This window comes from Pseudoliparis swirei, chromosome 4 (assembly GCF_029220125.1).
Source record: "Pseudoliparis swirei isolate HS2019 ecotype Mariana Trench chromosome 4, NWPU_hadal_v1, whole genome shotgun sequence".
NCBI lineage: Eukaryota > Metazoa > Chordata > Actinopteri > Perciformes > Liparidae > Pseudoliparis > Pseudoliparis swirei.
Window position 1 is genome coordinate 33247271 of NC_079391.1, and position 25162 is coordinate 33272432.

Sequence of the window (25162 nt, forward strand, 5' to 3'; positions counted from 1 at the left end):
CACACCTTCATCATCTTCATTTAGCCTCCATCATCACATCCATCCTCCACCCTCCATCCTACACCCTCCATCCTCCACCCTCCATCCTCCACCCTCCATCCTCCACCCTCCATCCTCCATCATCCATCCTCCATCCTCCATCATCCACCCTCCATCCTCCACCCTCCATCCTCCACCCTCCATCATCCATCCTCCACCCTCCATCCTCCACCCTCCATCCTCCACCCTCCATCCTCCACCCTTCATCCTCCATCCTCTACCCTCCATTCTCCACCCTTCATCCTCCACCCTCCATCATCCACCCTCCATCCTACACCCGCCATCCTCCACCCTTCATCCTCCACCCTCCATTCTCCACCCTCCACCCTCCATTCTCCACCCTCCATCATCCACCCTCCATCCTACACCCTCCATCCTCCTAAATAGAAAAAAGGCAGAACATGTCAAATAAAACTTCCCGTGTACCCATCACTCTGCGATCGTCCAATGAAACGAGAGCTCGGCCTGGTTCCTCTCTCGCTCCGCGTTATCTTTATATTTATTGTGTAAAGTCACATTCTTATTTTATTTTGTTAAAAAGTGCAAAGATCCCAAAACTGTATTATTTTTATTTCTGATATTTAAAATCTTTCCCAATGAACATTTACATCCTAAATAGCCTCAGCTGATGAAAATAGAAATGTAAGTACGTGTTAGATGTCAGAAGTTAATCAATAATCAATGAAACGTTGAATTGTGAATAATCCTCGACTGATTTACACAATTAACCTGAACATGAAATAAATATAATCTCCGTTTCTTCCGAGTCCTTTGTGAGATCGTCTCTTCCTTCCTCCGCTCGCCGTTCATCCCAAACAGACTTTGACTTTACCACCTGAAGTTTCCGATGAACCGAATCCTCGCGCCTTCCTGTTGAAGTCCTTGTGTTCCTCCTCCTGCGACCTTCGTTTGATCAAACCCTTTTCAAACACGGCGGATATCTTGGCGCGCGGCTTCTCCGCCGCCTCCTTCAGCTTCCTGGCGTCGAAGCGGGGGCTGTACAGCAGGACCGGCAGCCGGCTGGCGAACGCAGGCGCTTCCACTTCGGCGTCTCCGGCCTCCTTCTTCTTCTGCTGCTCCTTGTTTGCGTTGATCTGTTGCATAATCCGGTCTTTGGTGGAGAACATCTGGAAGAGGAGGACGTCCCACATCTTGAAGCCCACGTCCTTGTTGTCCATGACTTCCTGGTTACCGCGGCGGTCTGCTGACTTCTCAACAACCCGGTCTGTCTTCTTATCGGCGCCGCCGGAATCGACTTGAGATCCGGCCTTCGGCGCCGGGAACAAGAGCTCCTCCGGCTCCACGACCATGTGCTTCTTGAGCCGCGTCCACCCGCTGAGCTTCCCCTTCAGGCCCTCCGGCTTCTGGGCCACTTTGGGCTCGGCGGACGGTCGGGAGGCCGCCGCCACCGCCACCGCCACCGCCGCCACCGCCTTCTCGCCATCAGCAGTTGAAGATGCAGTTGATGTCGCTGACTCGGTGGAGGGTTCGACCGCCGGGGCTCCCGTCGGCGCCGCCGCGGCTTTGGTCCTCGGGACGTCCTTGTCTTTGAGTCCAGCTTTTGGCTGAGATGGCGGTGACGTTCCTCTGTTTGGGGACGGAGCTCTGACTGAGGCTGAGGCCTGAGGCAGGGAGGCAGGAGTGGCAGAGTCAGTCACGGCGGCTTTAACTACGGACGCTTTCACCACAGAATCTGTTGCTGGCTTTGCGGGGGACACATTCTCTAGCGGTAGCTTCTGAACGTTATCGGTGTGCGAGCTAATCTGGACCGGATCGGGGGAAGACTTTGAGGATTCTATCGGCCTTGATCCGACCTTCTTAGTGAGAGCTTGTGCTTCTAAAGTGGGTTTACTGGTTAAAACAGGAACGGCGGATTGGATGGGAGCGCCAGTTTCAGATTTCAGTGAGGAGGCTTTTCCTTCCTTTCTGGAATTTGTTCCTGGGTTTGTTTTTATCTTTTGCATTTGGGAAAGTACTTCTCCCTCCGGGACTGACGGGTCTTTAGTCGTAACGGCTTTTGAGATATTCTCTGCGATCGAATTAGCCGCGGGCTGAACGGTGCTAGTGGGCTTTTTATTTCTCAGAGGTGCAATGGGATCGTTGGTCTGGTCTTTCGTAATGACAGGAGAAGGTTTCTGGTTTAAAGAGGCTGGTATTTTAGGAGACGGGGGCAAGGGTGTATTACGCAGTCGAGGAGAGCTTCTGGTTGAGCTCCAAGGTTTAGTTACTCTCGAAGGGACGAGTGGGGCTGTAGCCTCTCTGGTGGCTTCAGCAAGAGGTTGAATATTATTTGCAGTGTGGTTATTTAAATGAACGCGTGAGACGGCATGGACAGCGTGAATGTTGGTTTCTGTAGACGTGTCAGTGGCAGATTGCCGTAACTGTATCGCTCCAGTCTGAGAGCTCTCCGAAATAACAGAGGTTTGAACTTTATCTCCAGACAACTTGATTTGACTGGTTTTCTGCTCCACACTGTTTGCCACGACATAACCACAGGAAGAGGAAACCGTGGTCTCAGTCTGAGACGTCGTTGTCCTTGTCGCTTCAGATTCATTGACTAGAATTGGCTGAAGGAAAGGAGATTGTTCTATTACGGTGGATTTAGTTGCACTTTGTGATGCGGATGTCTCGGACGATCTAAACTCAGCCAGAACGTCGGCCACCTGTCTATCACCTGCTTTTGAGTTTTTGTAGACTCTCGTAGGAGCAACAGGGCCAGAAAGGGGTTTTGCACCGACGGCTGGTTTGGTCGCGGGTAGACTCTCAGGTCCGTTTAATCTCAGCCGAGGGCTTTTTAGTGGAACGTGCCTCATGGTAGGAGGCATGGTGGTTTTAAGAACCTGCCCCGTATGAAGTGATGCTTTAGTGCCCACGGCCGGGTCTGTCTTCGTGGGCCCGATGGGTTCTGTATGAGGCTTGTTGGGGACGTGAACATTGCTGCCTGAACTGGATTTGTTGGACCGGGCGGTTTCTGCAACGGGTCCGCCATGTTGAATAGCATCTAATAAGCTTCCTTTTAAAAGATTAGAAGCTGGTCTTGAGTCTATGCTACACTTGGTTTGAATGTGTTCTGCTGTAACAGCTCCACCGGGGCTCTCGGTGGGGGTTTTTCCAGTCATTAAACATACTTTTCCGATGGCGAGTTGTGATTGCAATGCTGCGTCGACTGTTGAGTTACCGACTCTGTTAGTGCCGATATTATTATAAGCGTTGAGTTCAGGTTCTGTACTAACTTGAGTTGACAGTATCGCGTCTTTAGGAGAAATGGTATGGCTGGGTCCAACTACTTGTGTGGACACGACCGTCGCTCTCGAGTTTGCATGGAAATTTGCTCTTTGAACAACTTTATCTTGGCCACTGGATAACATGCTACTCAGGGTGTTTAGAAGTTCACCCTTCATGGTTTTGGTGAGCTTTGGGTTCTCTTGTGTGGGCACATTGGAGGTCGTATCGGAAATGTTGGGTGATTTGGTGAGAGTGACAGAAGGGTCAGGTAGTTTGGTTTCCGTGGTAGGTTTGCCTCCCACTACATTACCGTTATCATTAGGTATATTTTGTGTTTGAGGAGACGCCACAGTTAGACTTTCTCCAGGTAATTGCACCCTGTGTCCTACCAACGGACTGCTCCTGTGGTTTCTTGTTTCAGTGCAATACTGTTGCATGGATGCTGTGCTCTGTACAGCTTGAGATGTTGTGCTGGGACTCTGCTGTGCAGAACATACGGATGCTTTGACAGCCTCGTGTTGGAAAACCGATCCCGTTGAAGAGATAATTGATTCTTTGCAGAATTTATTTGAGAATTGGGACTCTGTGTTTGCTTTGTGACGGGTGAGTTTGGTATTACGAGCCACGGAAGGCAAAATGTTCCCCATGTTGGTTTTATTGAGTAAAGTTACGTCACTGCTCATTTTAATGTGCTGATTAACTCCTTTACTTGGTTTATGTGAAACCGCGTCAGCAGACGCTTTACTGGCCAGTGGTGTTCCACAGACCAGTTGGATGGCTTGTTGTATTCCTAAGATTAATGCACTATTCATGATGGCATTCCTGGAGAATTTGGGCTCCAAATCTGTGGCAGGAGACTGAACAACCAGGTTTTTACGATCGGCTGGGTCTTTAACAGGCTTGGCAGTGAGATGGACATTGAGACCGTTGGCTGTTGATGAATTGACTCCACCGGGAGTTTGGAAAGACTGGACCGGAGATATTTCTACTCGTTCTGACTGTTGTTTGGCATTAATAACCTTGGATTCTCCTTTATTAGGTGTTCTCTCTGGATTACGACCCTTCTCTATCCTTGTTAAACTACGCTGTGTGTCAACATTTTGCTTTACTTTCACTGAGGGTGAGGAAGACCTTGACAGACCGTTGCTATCAGTCCGACATGGAGTCGTATTTCGTGTTGCCTCTATAGAAAATCGTGCCACACTTTGTGTATTTGCCTCACCTGCTTTAGACATTGATATTGGATCCTCAGAGTTTGAGGCTTTTGGTGTGGACACACCACTTGTGAATTGTTGCATTGTGTTCTGTGACAGGCCAATGGGGAGCTCAGGTTTTATTGTTTTAACTGACTGTATTCCAATACTTTGAGCTGCAGACTGAGTTTCCTCAAAGACATCTTTGCTACGTGTGACGATCCCTTCAGCTGGAAGCTCAAAATCCTCCGGCGGTTGTAAAATGTTAAGACCAGAAACCTCCCTAGAGGACGGAAGATCTTGAAGTCCATTGATTTGTAGTGTTGCATCAGACTGAGCCACGTCTGACTTGCTTGAAGAGGTTTTACTCGCCCTGGGGGTTGCAGGGCTGTGAGGGGATGCTTTAGTCCTTATCCCTCCGTAGGCAGCGTACTCAGATGGAGTAAGCCCATAATATGTTGATCGTGATTTGGGCTTTGAGGGCGCTAATAACATTTGACTCTGCAATAGTGACGACAACGACTTACGTGCCACGACCCCAGGGGTGCGATGAGGGGGCGACAGGGGACTTGGACTTGGTGGCGCTTGAATTTAAATCACTGGCGTAGGCTTGATATTTGCAGTATTTGGTACGGTAGAGAGAACTGATGGGACTTCTGGCAAAGACGAAGCTTCACTTTCCGAAACTTGGTTTGTTTGTGGTTCTGGGTCGACTGGTTCTATCAGTGTTGGTTTGGCCTCCGCAGAGTCCTGTGCAGTCAGAGCTGATGCCAAGTTCTCTCTTGGGTACAGATCCATATTAGCAATGCTTAGATTTATTGTACTCTTTTGCGCCTCTATCTTTTCATAGTTGCTAGCTTGTCTGATACTCGTAATGTGATTCGCGTCAGTCTGCTTCAGTTCCTCCGCGGCAGCAGAAGGTTTACTTCTTGCTCTGGTTTGAATCACCGATTTCTGTCTTGGAGCTTCGTTGGGAATCACAGGAGCTTGTAGATCTTGAGAGGACTTGAAAGCGGCAAACAAAAGTGGGTTAGGTTTGGATATCTCAATAAAGGGCGTGGACACTCGAGCCGGTGTAGACGAGGGAGTCCTTGGCCTTCCACATTGGGAGGCGGACCATTTCTGATCAGATTTCACCACCGTCACCGCCGTCTTCTTTCTGTACCCGTCAGACAGCGATGCTCCCTGGTAGCTTGGGGTCATTACCGGGAGCTCCTGGATGGAGGGAGGTTTAGAGATCTCATAAAACGTTGCCTTCGATGTATAAATCCTGCTTTGTAGGGCCTCAGGCTTTGTCTCTTTAACTGCTTCAACGAGGGATATTTTTGAGGCGGTCACCTCAGGGGACATCTGGCTGGGAACAAAGCTGTCATCCCTGGCTGGTCTGGCAATCCAGGAGGAGCTCTGGCTCTGACGGTTGTCCTTTAAACTGGCGTTTGTCTCCCTCTGGCTGGGAACAAAAGGTTGTGCCTGAGTGTTTGGAGCCGATAGAGTCGGTAGGTCTGCAACCTGAGAAGCCGCCGGGCCCCAGGTGGGGGCAGCTGGGGATAGGGTCATGCTGTGGGTGGATATTCTCGTGCTGGATTGCGACGCGGCAACCGGAGGAACTGTTGTGACTGACCCACGGGAATTTGGAGCCGTGTTTAAATTGAAAACGTAGGGAAGAGTCGGCGCTGCAGGCCGCTCAGGTGGTGGCGCTGGTGGAGGGGGTGGTGGGGAAAGCGAAGGTGGCCTCATGAGAGGAGTCACGTCATCGAATAGAAAAGAGGAGCACTCGTACAGCGGAGCCACCTGATCTTCAGAAGTCCTGATCTGAGCGACGTGGGACTGAGGGCTGTAGCGGCCCGACAGGCCGTAGGGGCCGCTGCGAGGGAATGCCGAAGCAGAGCGGTTGTAGAGGGGTTCAAAGGGGAAACTGGACACCGACGGGTCCGCATCGCAGGCCGAGTCCGGCGTGCTGGACCGGTCGCTGTGCTCGAGGTCCGTGCTCGCCTCGTTGACGGGCGACAGACAGGAGCGAAAGGGGACGGGCGTCTGGGAGAGGCTGCCCTTTTTCTTGGCCCTCTTCTTCTTGAGTTTCTGGAGCCGGGCGTTGCCCTTGCCCGGTTTCGGCAGTAATGGCGGAGGGTACTGCTGAGAAAGGTCCGCCTCCGGCCCGTAATCGTGGCCGACCTCCATCAGCATCGTCAGACCCCTGAAAGACAGACGAGACGCATCAGACAAAGCAGACACAGAACATTCACAGTCTTCATCAAACGGCCTCTATAAAATCACTTGTAGTCAAAGTGTCCCCCCCAAAAAAAGAGTAAAGACTGAGCCACGGTCCAGGTTACGCATCACACTTCCTGTCTTGGCGTTTGCTCTCACAGCCCAGGAGTCGTAACGTTCACATGGCGGAGCAGATCTTCGGGGGCAGTGAGATATTCTCTCTCTGACAAGTTGTTGGAAACATTGAGGCGTTTTGGACCAGAACTTTCTGCCAGCAGCTGGTCCAATACTCTCTGTTTGCTTTGTGATGATGTCATACGTACTTCACTGAGGTCTTTCATTGTGTTTATGGAACAAGTATACAAGACGCTTTCTTTCCCCTCTTTCTTTCAGCTGGAGCGTTCTGTGAAGACTTGTGAACCAGCTGCTGGAGCTTGAAGACCTCCGGACGACGGCGAGTCGATCCGCACAACGCTTCTCCGCTTCTATCACGGCTTCATTCTGTGTTTCAGGCTGCAGGTTGGAAATGTACTGACGTCCTGTTGTCCTGACACGTATCATTTTACAATAGCGAGTCTTTTTATTCTCTTCCTTTTCTCTTCTAAATAATAATCTCAGCATTGGTAAATATTTTGTCTTCAAATGAAATAATTCAATTAAACAAATTCCTGATGTTCCATTCCTCATCACTTCAGTTGCTTCCTTTCCTCGGCGTTCCCAGCTCGGAGCACCGCGCCGCGTGCCGGTGCTGACGGAGCAGAACGCTACGACGGGCTCATCAGCGGCTCTTCAAACGCTCTCCGTTGGGTCCTGAAGACGCTGCGTGGCGACAGGACGCGTCAGCGTTGGAAATAGAAAGGCATGTGAAGCTGGCGCTCACGAGGACGCTTTGGACACGATGACGGACGACTTGTGGAAATAGTTTCTCAAGGAGACCGGAGGGTTTAAAAATGACCTCTGTGAACCCGAAGGAGGGGGGGGGGGGGGTCCATCAGAAACTCAAACTCTCCTGTCATTAGCATTACAAGAGAAACAAGAAGAGAGAGGTCAAAGGTCAGAAGCATAACATTAGGTGTAACACGCTCCTTCTGCTCCCAGGATTATAGAAGACAAAGACGTGTCGAGTTGTTGACCTGGAAACTTCTACGAACATTTAGATGTGAGGAGTTACAGGTTTGGTCCCTTTATAATATTAATGTACCTTTTTCAAATTTATTTTAACCAGAGTCTTCATGAGTCACTGCCACGTAGAAACTAACATTTAAAAAAAGAAAACAGAAAAAAAAGAAAAGTAACTTTGCAAACAAACTGCAAACAAATAATTAAATAAAACAAACAACAAACAAACAAGTCATAGATTGAAGAAGTTCAATTTTAAAAAAGGAGCAAGCTACAATGAACAAATAACAATAACAAACAATCAAACTGTGAATGACAATAAGTTTTAAAAAACACAAGCAAACTGCAAGAAACAATAAAACTGACAATAATAATAACAAATAACAATCTGAACAACAACAAAACAAGAACAACAAGCACAACAATAAATTACTCGACAATAAAACTGCTAACGACAAGAACAACACAACAACACAACAACACAACAACACAGCAGCAGCTTTGTTCCTCTGCTGGTGACACCAGGAAAAGGTCCAGGTCCTATTTTTAGAAGCGAGAGGAAATAAGAGAAAAGGGAGCAGCTGACGGCGAGCAGCTGGGAATCAAACCCCCGGGAGTCCATGAGCTCAGCCTCGCGCTGCTCCTTTAAATGTCATCCACGTCGCGTTAGCGCCAGACGGCTCGGAGAGAAGCGTGATTACTGGGGGGGGGGATTATAGAAATACCTCCTGATAAATGTCGCCGCTCACTTAACGACGTTCGGCCGGTTTTCATCAAATGTTGAACGGGATCCAACATGGCCGACCCGGGCCACGTCCCTTTGAAGGCCGCTGAGCGGCAGAGGAGCGTTCAGGGTCAGCTGACCTCACGGCTCTTCATCGCGCTTACCTGAGGAGGTGCTGCTGGACCCACAGAGGGAGAACATGTGTTTACATCCGGAGGCGGAGGACGCGTCAACCCTCGCCGCCGCGTCTTTGGAGCTGCTCTTCCTCTCAGGTGCAGCCTCACATTCCACGCGCGTTATCGCCCCGAGCCGACGGGTCAGCAGCCGGTCGGTCAACAGGCACGACGTCGAGTCTGAGAGGGGGGGGGGGGGACACAACAGGCTCTCTGCTTGTTAATCCCGGCTCAGGGGCCACGCATCCTGAAGTGAACTGAAGCGAGGAGCCGGCGAGCCGCGGACGCTCCCAAAATAAAGAGCCCGGCAGCCTTCAGTGTGTGTGTGTGTGTGCGTGTGTTGCAGGGGGGGGGGGGGGGGGCAGAGGGGGGTTTCCAGCAGGCCACCTGAGATGGCTGAGGTGCAGCCCCCTACAGGCGGCCGGAGGACACCTCCACCTGAAGGACGCGGCCCCCGTACCCGACCCCCTCCAGGCCGGGTCCACCGGGTCACGTGACCCGGCCCAGGTGTCACCATGACGACATCAGACGCCCCCGGTGGATTGTTACGACATTACAAAACTGATACTAAAAGTCTCTGAAGGTCACGAAGCTTTTCTTTTCTCGCTCAGGTTTATTTGATGAAGATTCCTGTGACGACGTTACGAGCTTCCTGTTTATTTATTGACTTTTGTTGGCGAGTTTCTCTCTTCTGTAAACAAATACCTCGTAAAACCCGACGGAGGAGGTGGCGTCCGGCCTTCAGGCGCGTCATGTACACCGTTAACCAGCAGGGGAGCCCCTCGGGGCCCCTAGGGGCCGCAGATGGGCAGCTTCAAGAAACCAGGTGATCTCTAAAGACTTGACCAGGCGCCTTGAAGCTGCATTCTCTCTCCTGGCCACCAGGGGGCGACTCCTCTGGTTGTATAGAAGTCTATGCTTCATGTGTTAAAGCTGCATTCTCTCTCCTGACCACCAGGGGGCGACTCCTCTGGTTGTATAGAAGTCTTCATCACAATAGATTGAAGTAGAATAGATGTCATGTGACCAGAAGTACAATAGTTTATTGGGCTTTGACGGGTTACAGAATTTAGTCAACGTTTATTTACAATACAATCTGCTATGTTTTGTATTCAACTCCCCAAAACAACAACAACAACCAGTATGAACACATAAAATCATAAAATATTGCTGAAGTTTATTCATTATAATAATAATAATAATAATAATGCATATTATTTAGAGCCAAAAAAAAGTCTTAAAAATGAATAGTTACACACATATTTGACACGTTGTCATCTTCCTCAACATGAAAAGCTCCCCAGATGAGCCTCCTGGAGAAGAACGGCCGAGAAGCCAAGAGCCAACACCCTGAAAGATGACATGTAAACGTGACCCGCATGAACTCTACGACATGAAGAGAGAGAGAGGGAGGGGGAGAGGGAGAGGGAGAGAGAGGGAGATAGAGGGAGAGGGAGAGAGGGAGAGAGAGAGAGAGGGAGGGGGACCAGAGAGAGAGAGAGAGAGGGAGAGAGGGAGAGGGAGAGAGAGAGGAGAATCTAAGAGACACAATACAGGAATCTTCACATTACACCTCCAATTAGTTAGTTAGTTTGTTTGTTTGTTTGTTTGTGGATTAAATAACTTATCTTCTGAAGACACAATCAACAAGCTGCCTCCAGCTTCCTCTGAATACATCTATAATAAGATCTATAATAAGATCTATTTATTGATCAATAAATAGATCTATAAAGAGATCTATTTATTGATCTATAAATAGCTCGTGTTTACTTCTCAGTGTGTTTCCATTGTTCCGACGCTCCGTCTTCTATTAATGTTACGCAATCACTCGGATTGACTGGTGCTGATGAAGTGTCTGGCACACACACACACACACACACACACACACACTTTGCCCTCCATTGTCTGGATGCCAAGCTGATGTGTAACCCACACACACACACACACACACACACACACACACACACAGCCTTCGATTCCTGTAAATTTAGCAGCAGAAGCTCCTCAGCTGCTTCTTTCCAGAACCGGAGCCCTCCTCCATCCGCAGTATCTCACCATCTCCTCCTCCAGGGTCATCCTGCCTCCAGCCCCCCCCCCCCCCCCCACATTAACATACAACACACACTCTCATCCCTCAGCCAATAAGGGCCTGATGAGCTCGAGTGTCACCGAACACAAGGACTTATTCTCTGAGCGACCCCGTGGAGTCCGACACACCGCCGGCCGCGTCGCCCGAGGAGCTTCTCGTCCCTCAGAGGTAAGACGACCTCTGACCTTTGGACCGCTCGCTCTGTGGTTTCCTCCTCTTTAAAAAGCCAGCATCTGTCTTTACCGCGTTGGTGGAGATAGAGAGAGACCCTCATGAGATAAAGACCCTCATGATAGAGAGACCCTCATGAGATGGAGACCCTCATGAGCTGGAGACCCTCATGAGAGAGAGACCCTCATGGGATGGAGACCCTCATGAGAGAGAGACTCTCATGAGATAGAGACCCTCATGAGAGAGAGACCCTCATGAGAGAGAGACTCTCATGAGATGGAGACCCTCAGGTGGTCATGAGATAGAGACCCTCATGAGATAGAGACCCTCATGAGCTGGAGACTCTCATGAGAGAGAGACCCTCATGAGATGGAGACCCTCATGAGAGAGAGACTCTCATGAGATAGAGACCCTCATGAGAGAGAGACCCTCATGAGAGAGAGACTCTCATGAGATGGAGACCCTCAGGTGGTCATGAGATAGAGACCCTCATGAGATAGAGACTCTCATGAGATGGAGACCCTCATGAGAGAGAGACCCTCATGAGAGAGAGACTCTCATGAGATAGAGACCCTCATGAGAGAGACCCTCATGAGATAGAGACTCTCATGAGATAGAGACCCTCATGAGAGAGAGACTCTCATGAGATGGAGACTCTCATGAGATGGAGACCCTCAGGTGGTCATGAGATAGAGACCCTCATGAGATAGAGACTCTCATTAGAGAGAGAGACTCTCATGAGATGGAGACCCTCATGAGAGAGAGACTCTCATGAGATAGAGACCCTCATGAGAGAGAGACCCTCATGAGATGGAGACTCTCATGAGAGAGAGACTCTCATGAGATGGAGACTCTCATGAGATGGAGACCCTCAGGTGGTCATGAGATAGAGACCCTCATGAGAGAGAGACTCTCATGAGATAGAGACTCTCATGAGATAGAGACCCTCATGAGATGGAGACCCTCAGGTGGTCATGAGATAGAGACCCTCATGAGAGAGAGACTCTCATGAGATAGAGACTCATGAGATAGAGACCCTCATGAGATGGAGACCCTCAGGTGGTCATGAGATAGAGACCCTCATGAGAGAGAGACCCTCATGAGATAGAGACTCTCATGAGATAGAGACCCCCATGAGATAGAGACTCTCATGAGATAGAGACTCTCATGAGAGAGAGACCCTCATGAGATGGAGACTCTCATGAGATAGAGACCCTCAGGTGGTCATGAGATAGAGACCCTCGTGAGATAGAGACTATCATGAGATGGAGACCCTCATGAGATGGAGACCCTCATGAGATGGAGACTCATGAGATGGAGACCCTCAGGTGGTCATGAGATAGAGACCCTCGTGAGATAGAGACTCTCATGAGATAGAGACCCTCATGAGATGGAGACCCTCAGGTGGTCATGATAGAGACCCTCATGAGATGGAGACCCTCATGAGATAGAGACCCTCATGAGATAGAGACCCTCATGAGATGGAGACCCTCATGAGATAGAGACCCTCATGAGATAGAGACCCTCATGAGAGAGAGACCCTCATGAGATAGAGACCCTCATGAGATGGAGACCCTCATGAGATAGAGACCCTCATGAGATGGAGACCCTCGTGAGATGGAGACCCTCAGGTGGTCATGAGATAGAGACCCTCATGAGATAGAGACCCTCATGAGATAGAGACCCTCATGAGATGGAGACCCTCAGGTGGTCATGAGATAGAGACCCTCATGAGATAGAGACCCTCATGAGAGAGAGACCCTCATGAGATAGAGACCCTCATGAGATGGAGACCCTCATGAGATGGAGACCCTCGTGAGATGGAGACCCTCATGAGATGGAGACCCTCATGATAAGGAGACCCTGGGGTCGTGGTCTGGTTCTCGGGTAGTAGACCAGGTCCAGTGTGTCTTCCCGTCATGGAGTCTCGTGGTTACGAGGCGAGGAGCCGTTTCCACCTCCGCGTTACGAGATGTCGAGAGGCTCCTATAAATGGACGTTTTTCATCTCGTTCAATTGGGAGAATGATTTAAATCTTAAATCCATTTCTCCCAATGTTCCCGACGCGTCGGAGCGTCGGCACGCGCCGAACGCAGCGGAGGCCGGCCGGCGTTCGGCATCAAAGAGAGCGGACGCCCTCCTGCCAGACCGAGCCGAGGGATTAGAGCAGCTATTTGGACGCCGTTCCTCAGCCGAAGGGTAGAAATATAATCCGGAGATAATCCTCCTCGTCCCCCGGCAGCTGAGCTCGCCGCCGAGTGTGAAAGAGACATCCAAAGACACTTTATATAAATATATACAGTGGATCTCTCCACTGCTCGGAACCGACAGCGAGCGGGAGAGGAGGCCGCCGTCCGTCAGCGAGACCTCGGGGGGATTAGAGAGGAATCCCCCCAAAATAGGACCGGAGCGTTTCTTTAGGAACCGGAGAGCCGGTCCTTTAATCCGGGAACGAGGTCATCGTCGGTAAATGACCAAACCACCACCCCGCATCGTGAACTATGATGACGGGTTTTTTAAAAGAGTCCGCGGAAGTTCAAAAAGACGAGTCCTCTTCCAAACCGTTACCCGGAAACTACGGGAGGTCGTAGCATGTAGCCTCTAATTACATCTTCTTCTTCTTCTTCTTCTTCTTCTTCTCTTTTTGTTTGGAATAATCTCACGAGATATAGCGTGCTGATCAGTGAGCTCTAGAGTCGCTGGTTGGAACATTTTGTTTACAAGGCTCGCTGTTTCCCCTGTTTCCAGTCTTTATGCTAAGCTAAGCTAAACTAGCTGTGTCCTGGTCGTAGCTTCACCGTACACACGTGTGTGGTGTCGATCTGCTCGTCTCACCCTATCCAAGAAAGCAAATAACAGAAAAGTTTAATAATATTTTTTTAGAGAGAGTAAACTGGAAAAGTTTGAAGTTTCGATGGGGATCAAACTCTGAAGCGTTCCTCCTCTCTCTATCATCTCAAAGGATCTTTGTTTTCTCCCTCAGGTGTGAAGTCTGCTGTCAACATGTCCGACACTGAAGAACTGTAAGTGTCAACAACAACAACAACAACAACATCAACACACATCAAGTTTCATTAGTTTCAGCTGGGTTTTCATGTTATATTGATTTGTGAATGTCTTTCATATTTCAGGGATCAGCTCGAGGGTAAGTTCATATTATATATTTATTATGTAGGAAAACACATGAAATGCTTTAAGAGCTTTGAGACCACATAGACTTTCATTCAATCATAATCAATAAAGAGAATGCTACTTTTTCAGAATGTGTTACAAACGTGCAGCTAATATTATTATTATTTATAATTTTTTAACCGTATGTTTTGCATTTATTTGGAAATAATTATAGTAAAAAAATGTCACATGGCATTTTTAATAAAGTACCTGTAATGTCAGTTTAGAGAGTATTTTAATGTGGTTGTGACGCCATGTTGTATCTGTTTCTGTTCCACGCCGGTAGAGGAGGAAGGTAAGGACGACTCAGTCGACTCCATTTTTTATATCTTTTCTGCGCTGCACTAATTTATCTAATTTCACCCTTAATTTGATGTGTTTTGACGGCAACGATTTTATTTCCATTTATTGTGATTTAAACACGTTAACGAAGGTCAACCATGTAGCTTTGTATTAATACATGTATTTCATTCGTATCCCTCGTTACTTTACCTCCTTATATTCTCTGACTATCACTCATCTGTCGCTCAAACACATCAAAGTTAAGGGTGATTTTTTTTTCCTGAGTGATGTTTTGAATCACATGGTCAAGAAAAACTAAATGTGAGAGCTTCCAGACTCTACTTTGACATTTTCTCGGCATGTGACATGTCTCTACGCCCGTTGATGTCGCATCAACGCAGCGTCATTGACCTCATTCACACAACGGACATATTTCTAACGGTGGAGGTGGAAAAGAACCCGGAGACGACCACAAAACCTCCCATTGATCACAATGGTGGAAACTAGGGAGGGAACTGGGCGAGACTCGATAAATGTCACGTTTATCAAATTTAAATGTTTTCTTTTAAGTTTATCTTACAAAAGGTAAATGATACCCTTGAATTGTATTAACTTATCCAGATAACTTAATACAGCTGCAACACTCCCCGTTGGTAACCCCCATGAGGGCTGACAACCAGGCCGAGTTTACGTCGGCTCGAGAAAGACAAACTATCTAATTAGGACAAAATCAAGGAAATTATGTTTTCTTTTTTTGTGTAGCATCAAATATGAATCTTATTTGCAGATAAGCAGAGAAAGTCATAAAAGAAAACTTTCACAGAGAAGCAACGAGCTCCACGTTTTGGCCGTCGCCATCTTGGTTTCTGGCCATCACCATGTTATTACTTTGCAACCAGAAGTGACAGAAGAAGATTGTACAGCATGAGCATGAAGCATATACTTCTATACAACCAGAGGACTCACCCCCTGGTGGTCAGGAAAGATAATGCAGCTTTAACACATGAAGCATAGACTTCTATACAACCAGAGGAGTCGCCCTCTGGTGGTCAGTAGAGAGAATGCAGCTTTAACACATGAAGCATAGACTTCTATACAACCAGAGGAGTCACCCCCTGGTGGTCAGTAGAGAGAATGCAGCTTTAACACATGAAGCATAGACTTCTATACAACCAGAGGAGTCACCCCCTGGTGGTCAGTAGAGAGAATGCAGCTTTAACACATGAAGCATAGACTTCTATACAACCAGAGGAGTCGCCCCCTGGTGGTCAGTAGAGAGAATGCAGCTTTAACACATGAAGCATAGACTTCTATACAACCAGAGGAGTCGCCCCCTGGTGGTCAGTAGAGAGAATGCAGCTTTAACACATGAAGCATAGACTTCTATACAACCAGAGGAGTCGCCCCCTGGTGGTCAGTAGAGAGAATGCAGCTTTAACACATGAAGCATAGACTTCTATACAACCAGAGGAGTCGCCCCCTGGTGGTCAGGAGAGAGAATGCAGCTTTAACACATGAAGCATAGACTTCTATACAACCAGAGGAGTCTCCCCCTGGTGGTCAGGAGAGAGAATGCAGCTTTAACACATGAAGCATAGACTTCTATACAACCAGAGGACTCTCCCCCTGGTGGTCAGGAGAGAGAATGCAGCTTTAACACATGAAGCATGACATTTTGTCTGTGCTTGTTATTATAAAAACACTCTAAGTTTCACCAAATACATCAAAACAATCAGTAAAAACTTTAAATACGGAATGAAGCTCTATGTTTCAAATATGTTGCAGGAAACCAACAGTGAAAGAAAACAATCGCCAGTTCCATGTTTTTAAACTCTTTCAGCGAAACGCTAAACTAATCTTAAGAAGCATAAACGTCGTCCTCTTCGGGGAGTTTCCCACCTCCTCAGTTCAATATGGCTTCTGTGTGGAAGGTCAACTGACCCCCTCTCACCATCATGTGTTTCTCTCTCTCTCCAGCAGCTCTGTCCATCACTCACCCATCCATCCCTCTCTCTCTCTCGTAACTAAAGTATAATCTCTCCCTTTGTGTCCGTGGTCTCCATTAACGGCCTTCTCCTCCGACACCCTCCCATCCGCCGGTGGTTTTTGGTGCATGCTGCGTGGCCGTAGCCCAGGAGGAGGTAGTAGAGGTAGAAGTAGCCCCTGAGGCGGAGGCCCAGGTGGAGGCAGAGCCAGAGGTAGAGCCTGAAGCAGAGCCCGAGGAAGAGGAAGAGGAGGAGGTCCAAGAGGAGGAAGGTACGTGGCCGGACAGACGGGGCACAACATTACCGGGACCAGGGCTCACCATTTAAACTTTAGTCCCTCCTTTGTTATTATTTTGTTATTGTTTTATTGTTTAATTCTACAAATAAGACTTTTTTTAAGTGTAACGTCGATAAAACACTTCTTTTTTCATTGTTTTATCATTTTAAACACTTTTTTGTCAAGTTTCTTAATCTGTGGTGGAAATGACCATCGTAACATTTAATCAGAAAATAATTTTAAGAAAAATGTTTTAAGTGTAAATGGATTTGACGTAAAACAACATTACACTTTGATTTATCTTTAATATTTTTAATGGATGAAAGTGACGAAACGAAACTTGAACCTTTAAAGTGCTCTGGATGTAGAGGTTAGCTTCAGATTAGCGGCGGGTGGGCGTGGCGAGGCCGGTGTGTGTTGTCCTAACCGAGAGGCCCCCGAGGGCCCTCGGGTGTCACCAGGCTCTTTGTCTCTGATTGCATCATCACATCCTGTTAGTGTCACAAACAACAAACACAAACATTGTGTTGCAGCTCCGCGTGTTTGAACTTGTGAATCTGAACGTTGAAAGAGAAGAAGAAGAAACTCTGATGTTCCTACATGAACCGTCTCATGTCTTAGGCAAACTCACAAAGCATTATGGGTAATATCAGTCATGTAAAAGCTTCTTCTTCTTTCTATCCATGGGTAGATGAAGAGTTCTCGTCCTCGAAATGAAGAAGTTAGTCAAACAGACCCAGATCCTGCCAGAACCAGCACTACCACTTTAGTCCACAGGGGGCACCAGAACCAACACTACCACTTTAGTCCACAGGGGGCACCAGAACCAACACTACCACTTTAGTCCACAGGGGGCAGCAGAACCAACACTACCACTTTAGTCCACAGGGGGCAGCAGAACCAACACTACCACTTTAGTCCACAGGGGGCACCAGAACCAACACTACCACTTTAGTCCACAGGGGGCACCAGAACCAACACTACCACTTTAGTCCACAGGGGGCACCAGAACCAACACTACCACTTTAGTCCACAGGGGGCACCAGAACCAACACTACCACTTTAGTCCACAGGGGGCACCAGAACCAACACTACCACTTTAGTCCACAGGGGGCGCCAGAACCAACACTACCACTTTAGTCCACAGGGGGCACCAGAACCAACACTACCACTTTAGTCCACAGGGGGCAGAACCAACACTACCACTTTAGTCCACAGGGAGCACCAGAACCAACACTACCACTTTAGTCCACAGGGAGCACCAGAACCAACACTACCACTTTAGTCCACAGGGGGCACCAGAACCAACACTACCACTTTAGTCCACAGGGGGCACCAGAACCAACACTACCACTTTAGTCCACAGGGGGCACCAGAACCAACACTACCACTTTAGTCCACAGGGGCACCAGAACCAACACTACCACTTTAGTCCACAGGGGCACCAGAACCAACACTACCACTTTAGTCCACAGGGGCACCAGAACCAACACTACCACTTTAGTCCACAGGGGCACCAGAACCAACACTACCACTTTAGTCCACAGGGGCACCAGAACCAACACTACCACTTTAGTCCACAGGGGTCGTCAGAACCAACACTACCACTTTAGTCCACAGGGGCACCAGAACCAACACTACCACTTTAGTCCACAGGGGCGCCAGAACCAACACTACCACTTTAGTCCACAGGGGCACCAGAACCAACACTACCACTTTAGTCCACAGGGGCACAGAACCAACACTACCACTTTAGTCCACAGGGGCAGCAGAACCAACACTACCACTTTAGTCCACAGGGGCACCAGAACCAACACTACCACTTTAGTCCACAGGGGCACAGAACCAACACTACCACTTTAGTCCACAGGGGCAGCAGAACCAACACTACCACTTTAGTCCACAGGGGGCACCAGAACCAACACTACCACTTTAGTCCACAGGGGGCACCAGAACCAGCACTACCACTTTAGTCCACAGGGGCACCAGAACCAACACTACCACTTTAGTCCACAGGGGCACCAGAACCAACACTACCACTTTAGTCCACAGGGGCAGCAGAACCAACACTACCACTTTAGTCCACAGGGGCACCAGAACCAACACTACCACTTTAGTCCACAGGGGCAACAGAACCAACACTACCACTTTAGTCCACAGGGGCGCCAGAACCAACACTACCACTTTAGTCCACAGGGGCACCAGAACCAACACTACCACTTTAGTCCACAGGGGCAGCAGAACCAACACTACCACTTTAGTCCACAGGGGCACCAGAACCAACACTACCACTTTAGTCCACAGGGGCAGAACCAACACTACCACTTTAGTCCACAGGGGCGCCAGAACCAACACTACCACTTTAGTCCACAAGGGGCACCAGAACCAACACTCCCACTTTAGTCCACAGGGGGCGCCAGAACCAACACTACCACTTTAGTCCACAGGGGGCACCAGAACCAACACTACCACTTTAGTCCACAAGGGGCACCAGAACCAACACTACCACTTTAGTCCACAGGGGGCACCAGAACCAACACTACCACTTTAGTCCACAAGGGGAGCCAGAAGCAACACTGCCACTTTAGTCCACAGGGGGCACCAGAACCAACACTAACACTTTAGTCCACAGGGGGCACCAGAAGCAACACTACCACTTTAGTCCACAGGGGGCACCAGAACCAACACTAACACTTTAGTCCACAGGGGGCACCAGAAGCAACACTACCACTTTAGTCCACAGGGGGCGACAGAACCAACACTACCACTTTAGTCCACAGGAGGCGCCAGAACCAACACTATCACTTTAGTCCATAGGGGGCACCAGAACCAACACTACCACTTTAGTCCACAGGGGGCACCAGAACCAACACTACCACTTTAGTCCACAGGGGGCAACAGAACCAACACTACCACTTTAGTCCACAGGGGGCATCAGAACCAACACTACCACTTTAGTCCACAGGGGGCGCCAGAACCAACACTACCACTTTAGTCCACATGGGGCACCAGAACCAACACTACCACTTTAGTCCACATGGGGCGCCAGAACCAACACTACCACTTTAGTCCACAGGGGGCACCAGAACCAACACTAACACTTTAGTCCACAGGGGGCAGTAGAACCAACACTACCACTTTAGTCCACAGGGGGCACCAGAACCAACACTACCACTTTAGTCCACAGGGGGCGCCAGAACCAACACTACCACTTTAGTCCACAGGGGGCACCAGAACCAACACTACCACTTTAGTCCACAGGGGGCAGCAGAACCAACACTACCACTTTAGTCCACAGGGGGCACCAGAACCAACACTACCACTTTAGTCCACAGGGGGCGCCAGAACCAACACTACCACTTTAGTCCACAGGGGGCGCCAGAACCAACACTACCACTTTAGTCCACAGGGGGCAGTAGAACCAACACTACCACTTTAGTCCACAGGGGGCATCAGAACCAACACAAGAGGAAAGTTCCTCATTGGAAACTGTTAAAACTTCAGACTCAATCCGGTAGAAAACAAAGTCGTTCCCAAAGCTGTTATGTGAGAACATAAAGGCCATTCTTATTATTAATATTATTATTAATATTATTATTATTAGTATTATTATCATTATTATTATGAAGTAACGCATTACGTGCACGTGGGATTTCTGCAGTGGCTGCCGCTGCCTGCTTACTATGATTATTATTATTATGATTATTGTGATTATGATTATTATTATGATATATATTTTTAATTATGATTATTATTATCATTGTTTTCATTATCACTATATGTGCTTGCTGAGCTGCTCTCATGGTCTCTGTTCTGCTCTTGCTTTGGACGCTTGCTGCATGCAGACGGCTATGAAGAGGAAGGTACGTTGATGTCGTCGCTTCCACCTTTCCACACGAGTCACGTTACGTTTAGTTCGCTTCCTTCAAAAGAGCGGCAGAAATGCTGAGTCGTGTTTTTTTTCCGTTGGCCCGCCGCTCATCTCTGCTTCTTCTCTTCTTTGCATGATTACGCAATCCTGGACGAAGGAGATCAAGATGGTAGTTTGTATTTCTCGCTGTTGCTTTGCCTGCGATTTCTTCTTCTTCCTCGTGTTGTCTGCTGTTTTGTTGTTGTTGTTGTTGTTTTTTTACCGTAAACAAAACCCCAAAACAATATAAGATAAAATAAGTTAATCTCAAACTTTTCTCACTGTTTTTTTGATTTACCATAAATAAAACAGTAATTTACTGTTAAACTCTGTGTTGTGAAAAGTGTGCGATGAAGAAGGTGATTCATTACTCGTGTTCATCGGGTTCCTTTGGTTTGATTCACAAACTAATGCACGACGAATTAACACACATTAGATAAACAACCAAGATATATCATGAATATAATATATTTAAACTGTGTACTCACAATTACAACGTGGACGTTGACCCGCGTGAGGTTTGAAACAACGTGGATCGTTCCTCGATTAACCGCCGCCTCGCGGTCGCTCCTCGTCTTCTAACGCTCTCTCTCTTTTCTCTGTCTGTTCCTGTTCGCTGAAAAAGAGGAGAAGCCAAAGTTTAAGTGAGTACATTTACTTCCTTGTTGCCACCTTTAAAGCTCATTACCAACCTCCTCTGGTTGTATAGAAGTCTATGCTTCATGTGTTAAAGCTGCATTCTCTCTCATGACCACCAGGAGGCGACTCCTCTGGTTGTATAGAAGTCTAGGCTTCATGCGTTAAAGCTGCATTCTCTCTCCTGACCACCAGGGGGCTCCTCTGGTTGCATAGAAGTCTTTGCTTCATGTGTTAAAGCTGCATTCTCTCTCCTGACCACCAGGGGGCTCCTCTGGTTGCATAGAAGTATATGCTTCATGTGTTAAAGCTGCATTCTCTCTCCTGACCACCAGGGGGCGACTCCTCTGGTTGTATAGAAGTCTATGCTTCATGTGTTAAAGCTGCATTCTCTCTCCTGACCACCAGGGGGCGACTCCTCTGGTTGTATTGAAGTATATGCTTCATGTGTTAAAGCTGCATTCTCTCTCCTGACCACCAGGGGGCTCCTCTGGTTGTATAGAAGTCTATATAGTGACTCTACTTCTCTTGATGTATTCCCTCAGTAAACATTGTAAACATGAGTTTATGTCTCAGTCTCTAGTTTCAAGTCTTCTTCTATAGAGACGTGAACCGATGGGTGTTTATTCGGTTGCAATGTGCAGCCTCACCACTAGAGGTCCCTCTAAGTTGCCATTCATGGTTTTAATGTTATTTTCCTTCGACAGACCGTCGGCTCCGAAGATCCCGGATGGAGAGAAAGTGGACTTTGATGTAAGCCGACTGGTTCTTCCAGATGTGTGTCGGTACATTGACTCCGGTCCAACACGTGAGCGACATGCTAGCGCCGCCCGTGTAGCGTGTGAGTGACAGCTGTCTCCGTGTCTCAGGACATGCAGAAGAAGCGTCAGAACAAAGACCTGGTGGAGCTGCAGTCGCTGATCGACGCCCACTTTGAATGCAGGAAGAAGGAGGAGGAGGAGCTCCTGGGCCTCAAAGACCGGATCGTGAGACCCCGAGACACACTTCAACATGCACTCAGAACATTAAGTTTATTGATTTATTCATATTTATGTATATATATATATATATAATTGTATATTTATTTATACATATATATATTCATATGTATATATATATATAAATATATATATATACATACTTATATATTTATTTACACATATATATTTAGATTTATATATATATATACTGTATATGTATGGATACATTTAAATATAATATATATATTTATATATTTATTTTTATTTATGTGTATATATATAAATATATTTAAATTCATTTATATATTTATCTATAAATATACATATATATATATATATATATATATATATATATTTATATCCATATATATATATATATATATATTTATATCCATATATATTTATATGTATATACATGTATATTGTTTATATATATATATATATATATATATATATATATAACAATATACACCCCTTCCCCCCATATTGTAATCTTAATTTCTGTACATGGCCAACAGCTTTGCAGCATTAATTTCTTTGCAGTATTAATTATTCATATTTCTAGGAGAAGCGTCGTTTCGAGCGAGCCGAGCAGCACAGGGTCCGAGCCGAGAAGGACAAAGAGCGCCAGGCCAGACGGGAGGTACGCGCACCTCCACCTGCATGAGCCACGCCCACCTCCATGAGCCACGCCCACCTCCACGAGCCACGCCCACCCCAATGAGCCACGCCACCTTCATGAGCCATATGTCACAGACTAACCCAAACCAGTGACATCATGATGTCACAGACTAACCCAAACCAGTGACATCTTGATGTCACAGACTAACCCAAACCAGTGACATCATGATGTCACAGACTAACCCAAACCAGTGACATCATGATGTCATCCTGACCTCCGCAGGCCGAGCGCCAGAGGAAGGAGGAGGCCGACGCCCACTGGAAGGCCGAGGCCGAGGCCAAGAAGAAGATGACGCTGAGCAGCATGGGGTCGGGCTACAGCAGCCACCTGCAGAAGGTGTGTGTGTGTGTGTGTGAGTGTGTGTGTGTGTGTGTGTGTGTGTGTGTGTGTGTGTGTGTGTGACCTTCTCCTCCTCTCCTCTCCAGGTGGAGCAGAAGAGAGGGAAGAAGCAGACGGAACGGGAGAAGAAGAAGAAGATCATGACGGACAGATGCAAACCGCTGAACGTGGACGGCTTCAACGAGGACAAGCTGAGGTAGAGGAGGAGACCAGCACACCTTCATCGTGCTCTTCATCATGCTCTTTACCATGCTCTTCATCGTGCTCTTCATCATGCTCTTCATCGTGCTCTTCATGGTGCTCTTCATGGTGCTCTTCATCGTGCTCTTCATCGTGATCTTCATCATGCTCTTCATTGTGCTCTTCATCGTGCTCTTCATCATGCTCTTCATCGTGTTCTTCATCATCGCACACATATAAAAACGAAGTGAAATATTTTCTTTCCTAGTTTAGCTCAGCCAGAGAGACTTTGGGTTCCACAGGAACCAGAACCACATGTTCTACCCTTCATCTGAGGTTCTCTGAGGTTCTCTGAGGTTCTCTGTGGTTCTCTGTGGTTCTCTGGGGTTCTCCAGGGAAAAGGCCAACGAGCTGTGGGAGTGGCTGCACGACCTGGAGGCCGTCAAGTACGACCACTGTGAGAAGCTGACGAGGCAGAGATACGAGGTCAGAGAACCGTTTCCACTTTAAAACACTTCCTGATACAAAGATGACCATGTAACAAATCCAAATAAAGAATAAACTTAACCTTTGTGTGTTTTTCTGTACGTTTTAATGCTGCACGTTGTGTTCATGAACCGGTATTTAACGTGTAAAAAGGAGCGCCGTCCCTCTGTCTTCCAGGTCGTGTCTCTCAGGAATCGTATCGACGAGCTGCAGAAACAGTGAGTCACACAAACATCAACTATTATTATTCATCGAGAACAATCAGTTCAAAACAATGTTCTAAAATAACTTCATTGTAGTGTTTATGTAATATGATGAAGAAAGAAGTGTTTAGATGTTTAGATCACTTAAAGTCACAGTAACACAGAGGAACAAAGCTTCTGTTAATGTGAATACTTTAAACGCAGGATCTTTGTTCCTCTAAGTCCTCGTTAAAGAAGAATGACCCATTTCAGAATAAAGTATCTTCAAGTTTTGGATTAAATTGAATGCAATAATGTTTAATTTTGGAGCTGGTAAATGTGGAGCTGATTTAAAAAACTTTATTTTCTGTGTGTTAGTTTAATATTTGATAATATGTAATGAATTGGTTAGTTTAAATCTAATATTAAAAACAATCTAAAATGTAACTATCTAAATGTTTCAAATAAATGTAGTTTATGTATAAATATATATGTATACAATTTTACTTCCATACACTATTTTTTTACTAATGATTTCACAAACAATTACAATAATTCATTAAAACATTTGTTATTATCTCTTAATGGCTTCCTTCATTTTGATATCAGTTTAATGCAATTAAATTTAATTGAAATTATAACTATTAAAAATAATATATATTTGTTCTTAATACATTGACTTTTAATATGTGTATTCATATTAAAACATGTTTATAATCTATGCATAATAAATATTGTAGGTCCATGGTTGTGACACTAGAGGGCGACGTAGCTTCAATAAATGGCTCCAGGTTAATTTCTCAGCCTGTGCTTTTATATATATTTAACATATTCTTAAATATCTATTAATAATAGCCATAATATGAAACTCTCAGCCCCTTCAAGCATCTCTGTAAACGTCTGATGATGTTTTTGCACTTTTTGTGCCCTGCAGCAGCAAGAAAGGAGCCGCCGCGCGCCGCAGGAAGTGAGCGGCGGCCGGAGAAGAGGCTCCTCCCCCTCGGCTGCGGCAGCGGCTCGGGCCCGGAGCGACACGATGAACTCAGCTCTAATAAATACATTTTAAAAATGTCATTGACTCAGATAATAAAATGCCAGAATAATTGATCAA

The 25162-nt window shown here is 47.1% G+C and overlaps 4 protein-coding genes across 10 annotated transcripts in view; 2 read left to right on the forward strand and 2 right to left on the reverse strand.

Moving 5' to 3' along the window:
• LOC130193012 (caldesmon, smooth muscle-like) overlaps positions 1 to 7342 on the forward strand; it is a 22893-nt gene extending 15551 nt beyond the window's left edge. For all 3 annotated transcript variants that reach the window (XM_056413305.1, XM_056413306.1, XM_056413308.1), the window contains one exon: positions 7059 to 7342. In XM_056413305.1, coding sequence (XP_056269280.1) covers positions 7059 to 7084 — 26 coding nt within the window. In that variant the 3' untranslated portion in view covers positions 7085 to 7342. The remainder of the gene's footprint in view (positions 1 to 7058) is intronic.
• On the reverse strand, positions 505 to 5040 carry LOC130192993 (mucin-17-like). The gene has a single exon (XM_056413260.1). The coding sequence runs from the start codon at positions 4950 to 4952 to the stop codon at positions 846 to 848; it is 4107 nt and encodes a 1368-aa protein (XP_056269235.1). The 5' UTR covers positions 4953 to 5040; the 3' UTR covers positions 505 to 845.
• LOC130193011 (uncharacterized) lies at positions 4955 to 8754 on the reverse strand. Of its 2 annotated transcripts, none has more exons than XM_056413304.1 (2): positions 8673 to 8754; positions 4955 to 6651 (listed from the first exon to the last, which is right to left on the reverse strand). In XM_056413304.1, exon 2 carries the CDS (start codon positions 6639 to 6641, stop codon positions 5049 to 5051), a length of 1593 nt encoding a protein of 530 aa, XP_056269279.1. In that variant the 5' UTR covers positions 6642 to 6651; positions 8673 to 8754; the 3' UTR covers positions 4955 to 5048. The 2 variants fall into 2 exon arrangements, with proteins under 2 accessions (XP_056269279.1, XP_056269278.1); XM_056413303.1 differs by lacking the exon at positions 8673 to 8754 and adding an exon at positions 6989 to 7078.
• Positions 8701 to 25162, forward strand: tnnt3b (troponin T type 3b (skeletal, fast)). 4 transcript variants are annotated; one of them, XM_056413364.1, is made up of 16 exons: positions 8701 to 8780; positions 10820 to 10938; positions 13925 to 13964; positions 14073 to 14086; positions 16525 to 16650; positions 20502 to 20519; positions 20685 to 20696; positions 21192 to 21210; positions 21910 to 21955; positions 22072 to 22188; positions 22748 to 22825; positions 23087 to 23200; positions 23290 to 23399; positions 23779 to 23869; positions 24047 to 24087; positions 24986 to 25162. In XM_056413364.1, the coding sequence occupies exons 3-16, from the start codon at positions 13945 to 13947 to the stop codon at positions 25020 to 25022; spliced, it is 843 nt and encodes a 280-aa protein (XP_056269339.1). In that variant the 5' UTR covers positions 8701 to 8780; positions 10820 to 10938; positions 13925 to 13944; the 3' UTR covers positions 25023 to 25162. The 4 variants fall into 4 exon arrangements, with proteins under 4 accessions (XP_056269339.1, XP_056269343.1, XP_056269340.1 ...); XM_056413368.1 differs by lacking the exon at positions 20685 to 20696; XM_056413365.1 differs by lacking the exons at positions 8701 to 8780; positions 10820 to 10938 and adding an exon at positions 13208 to 13407.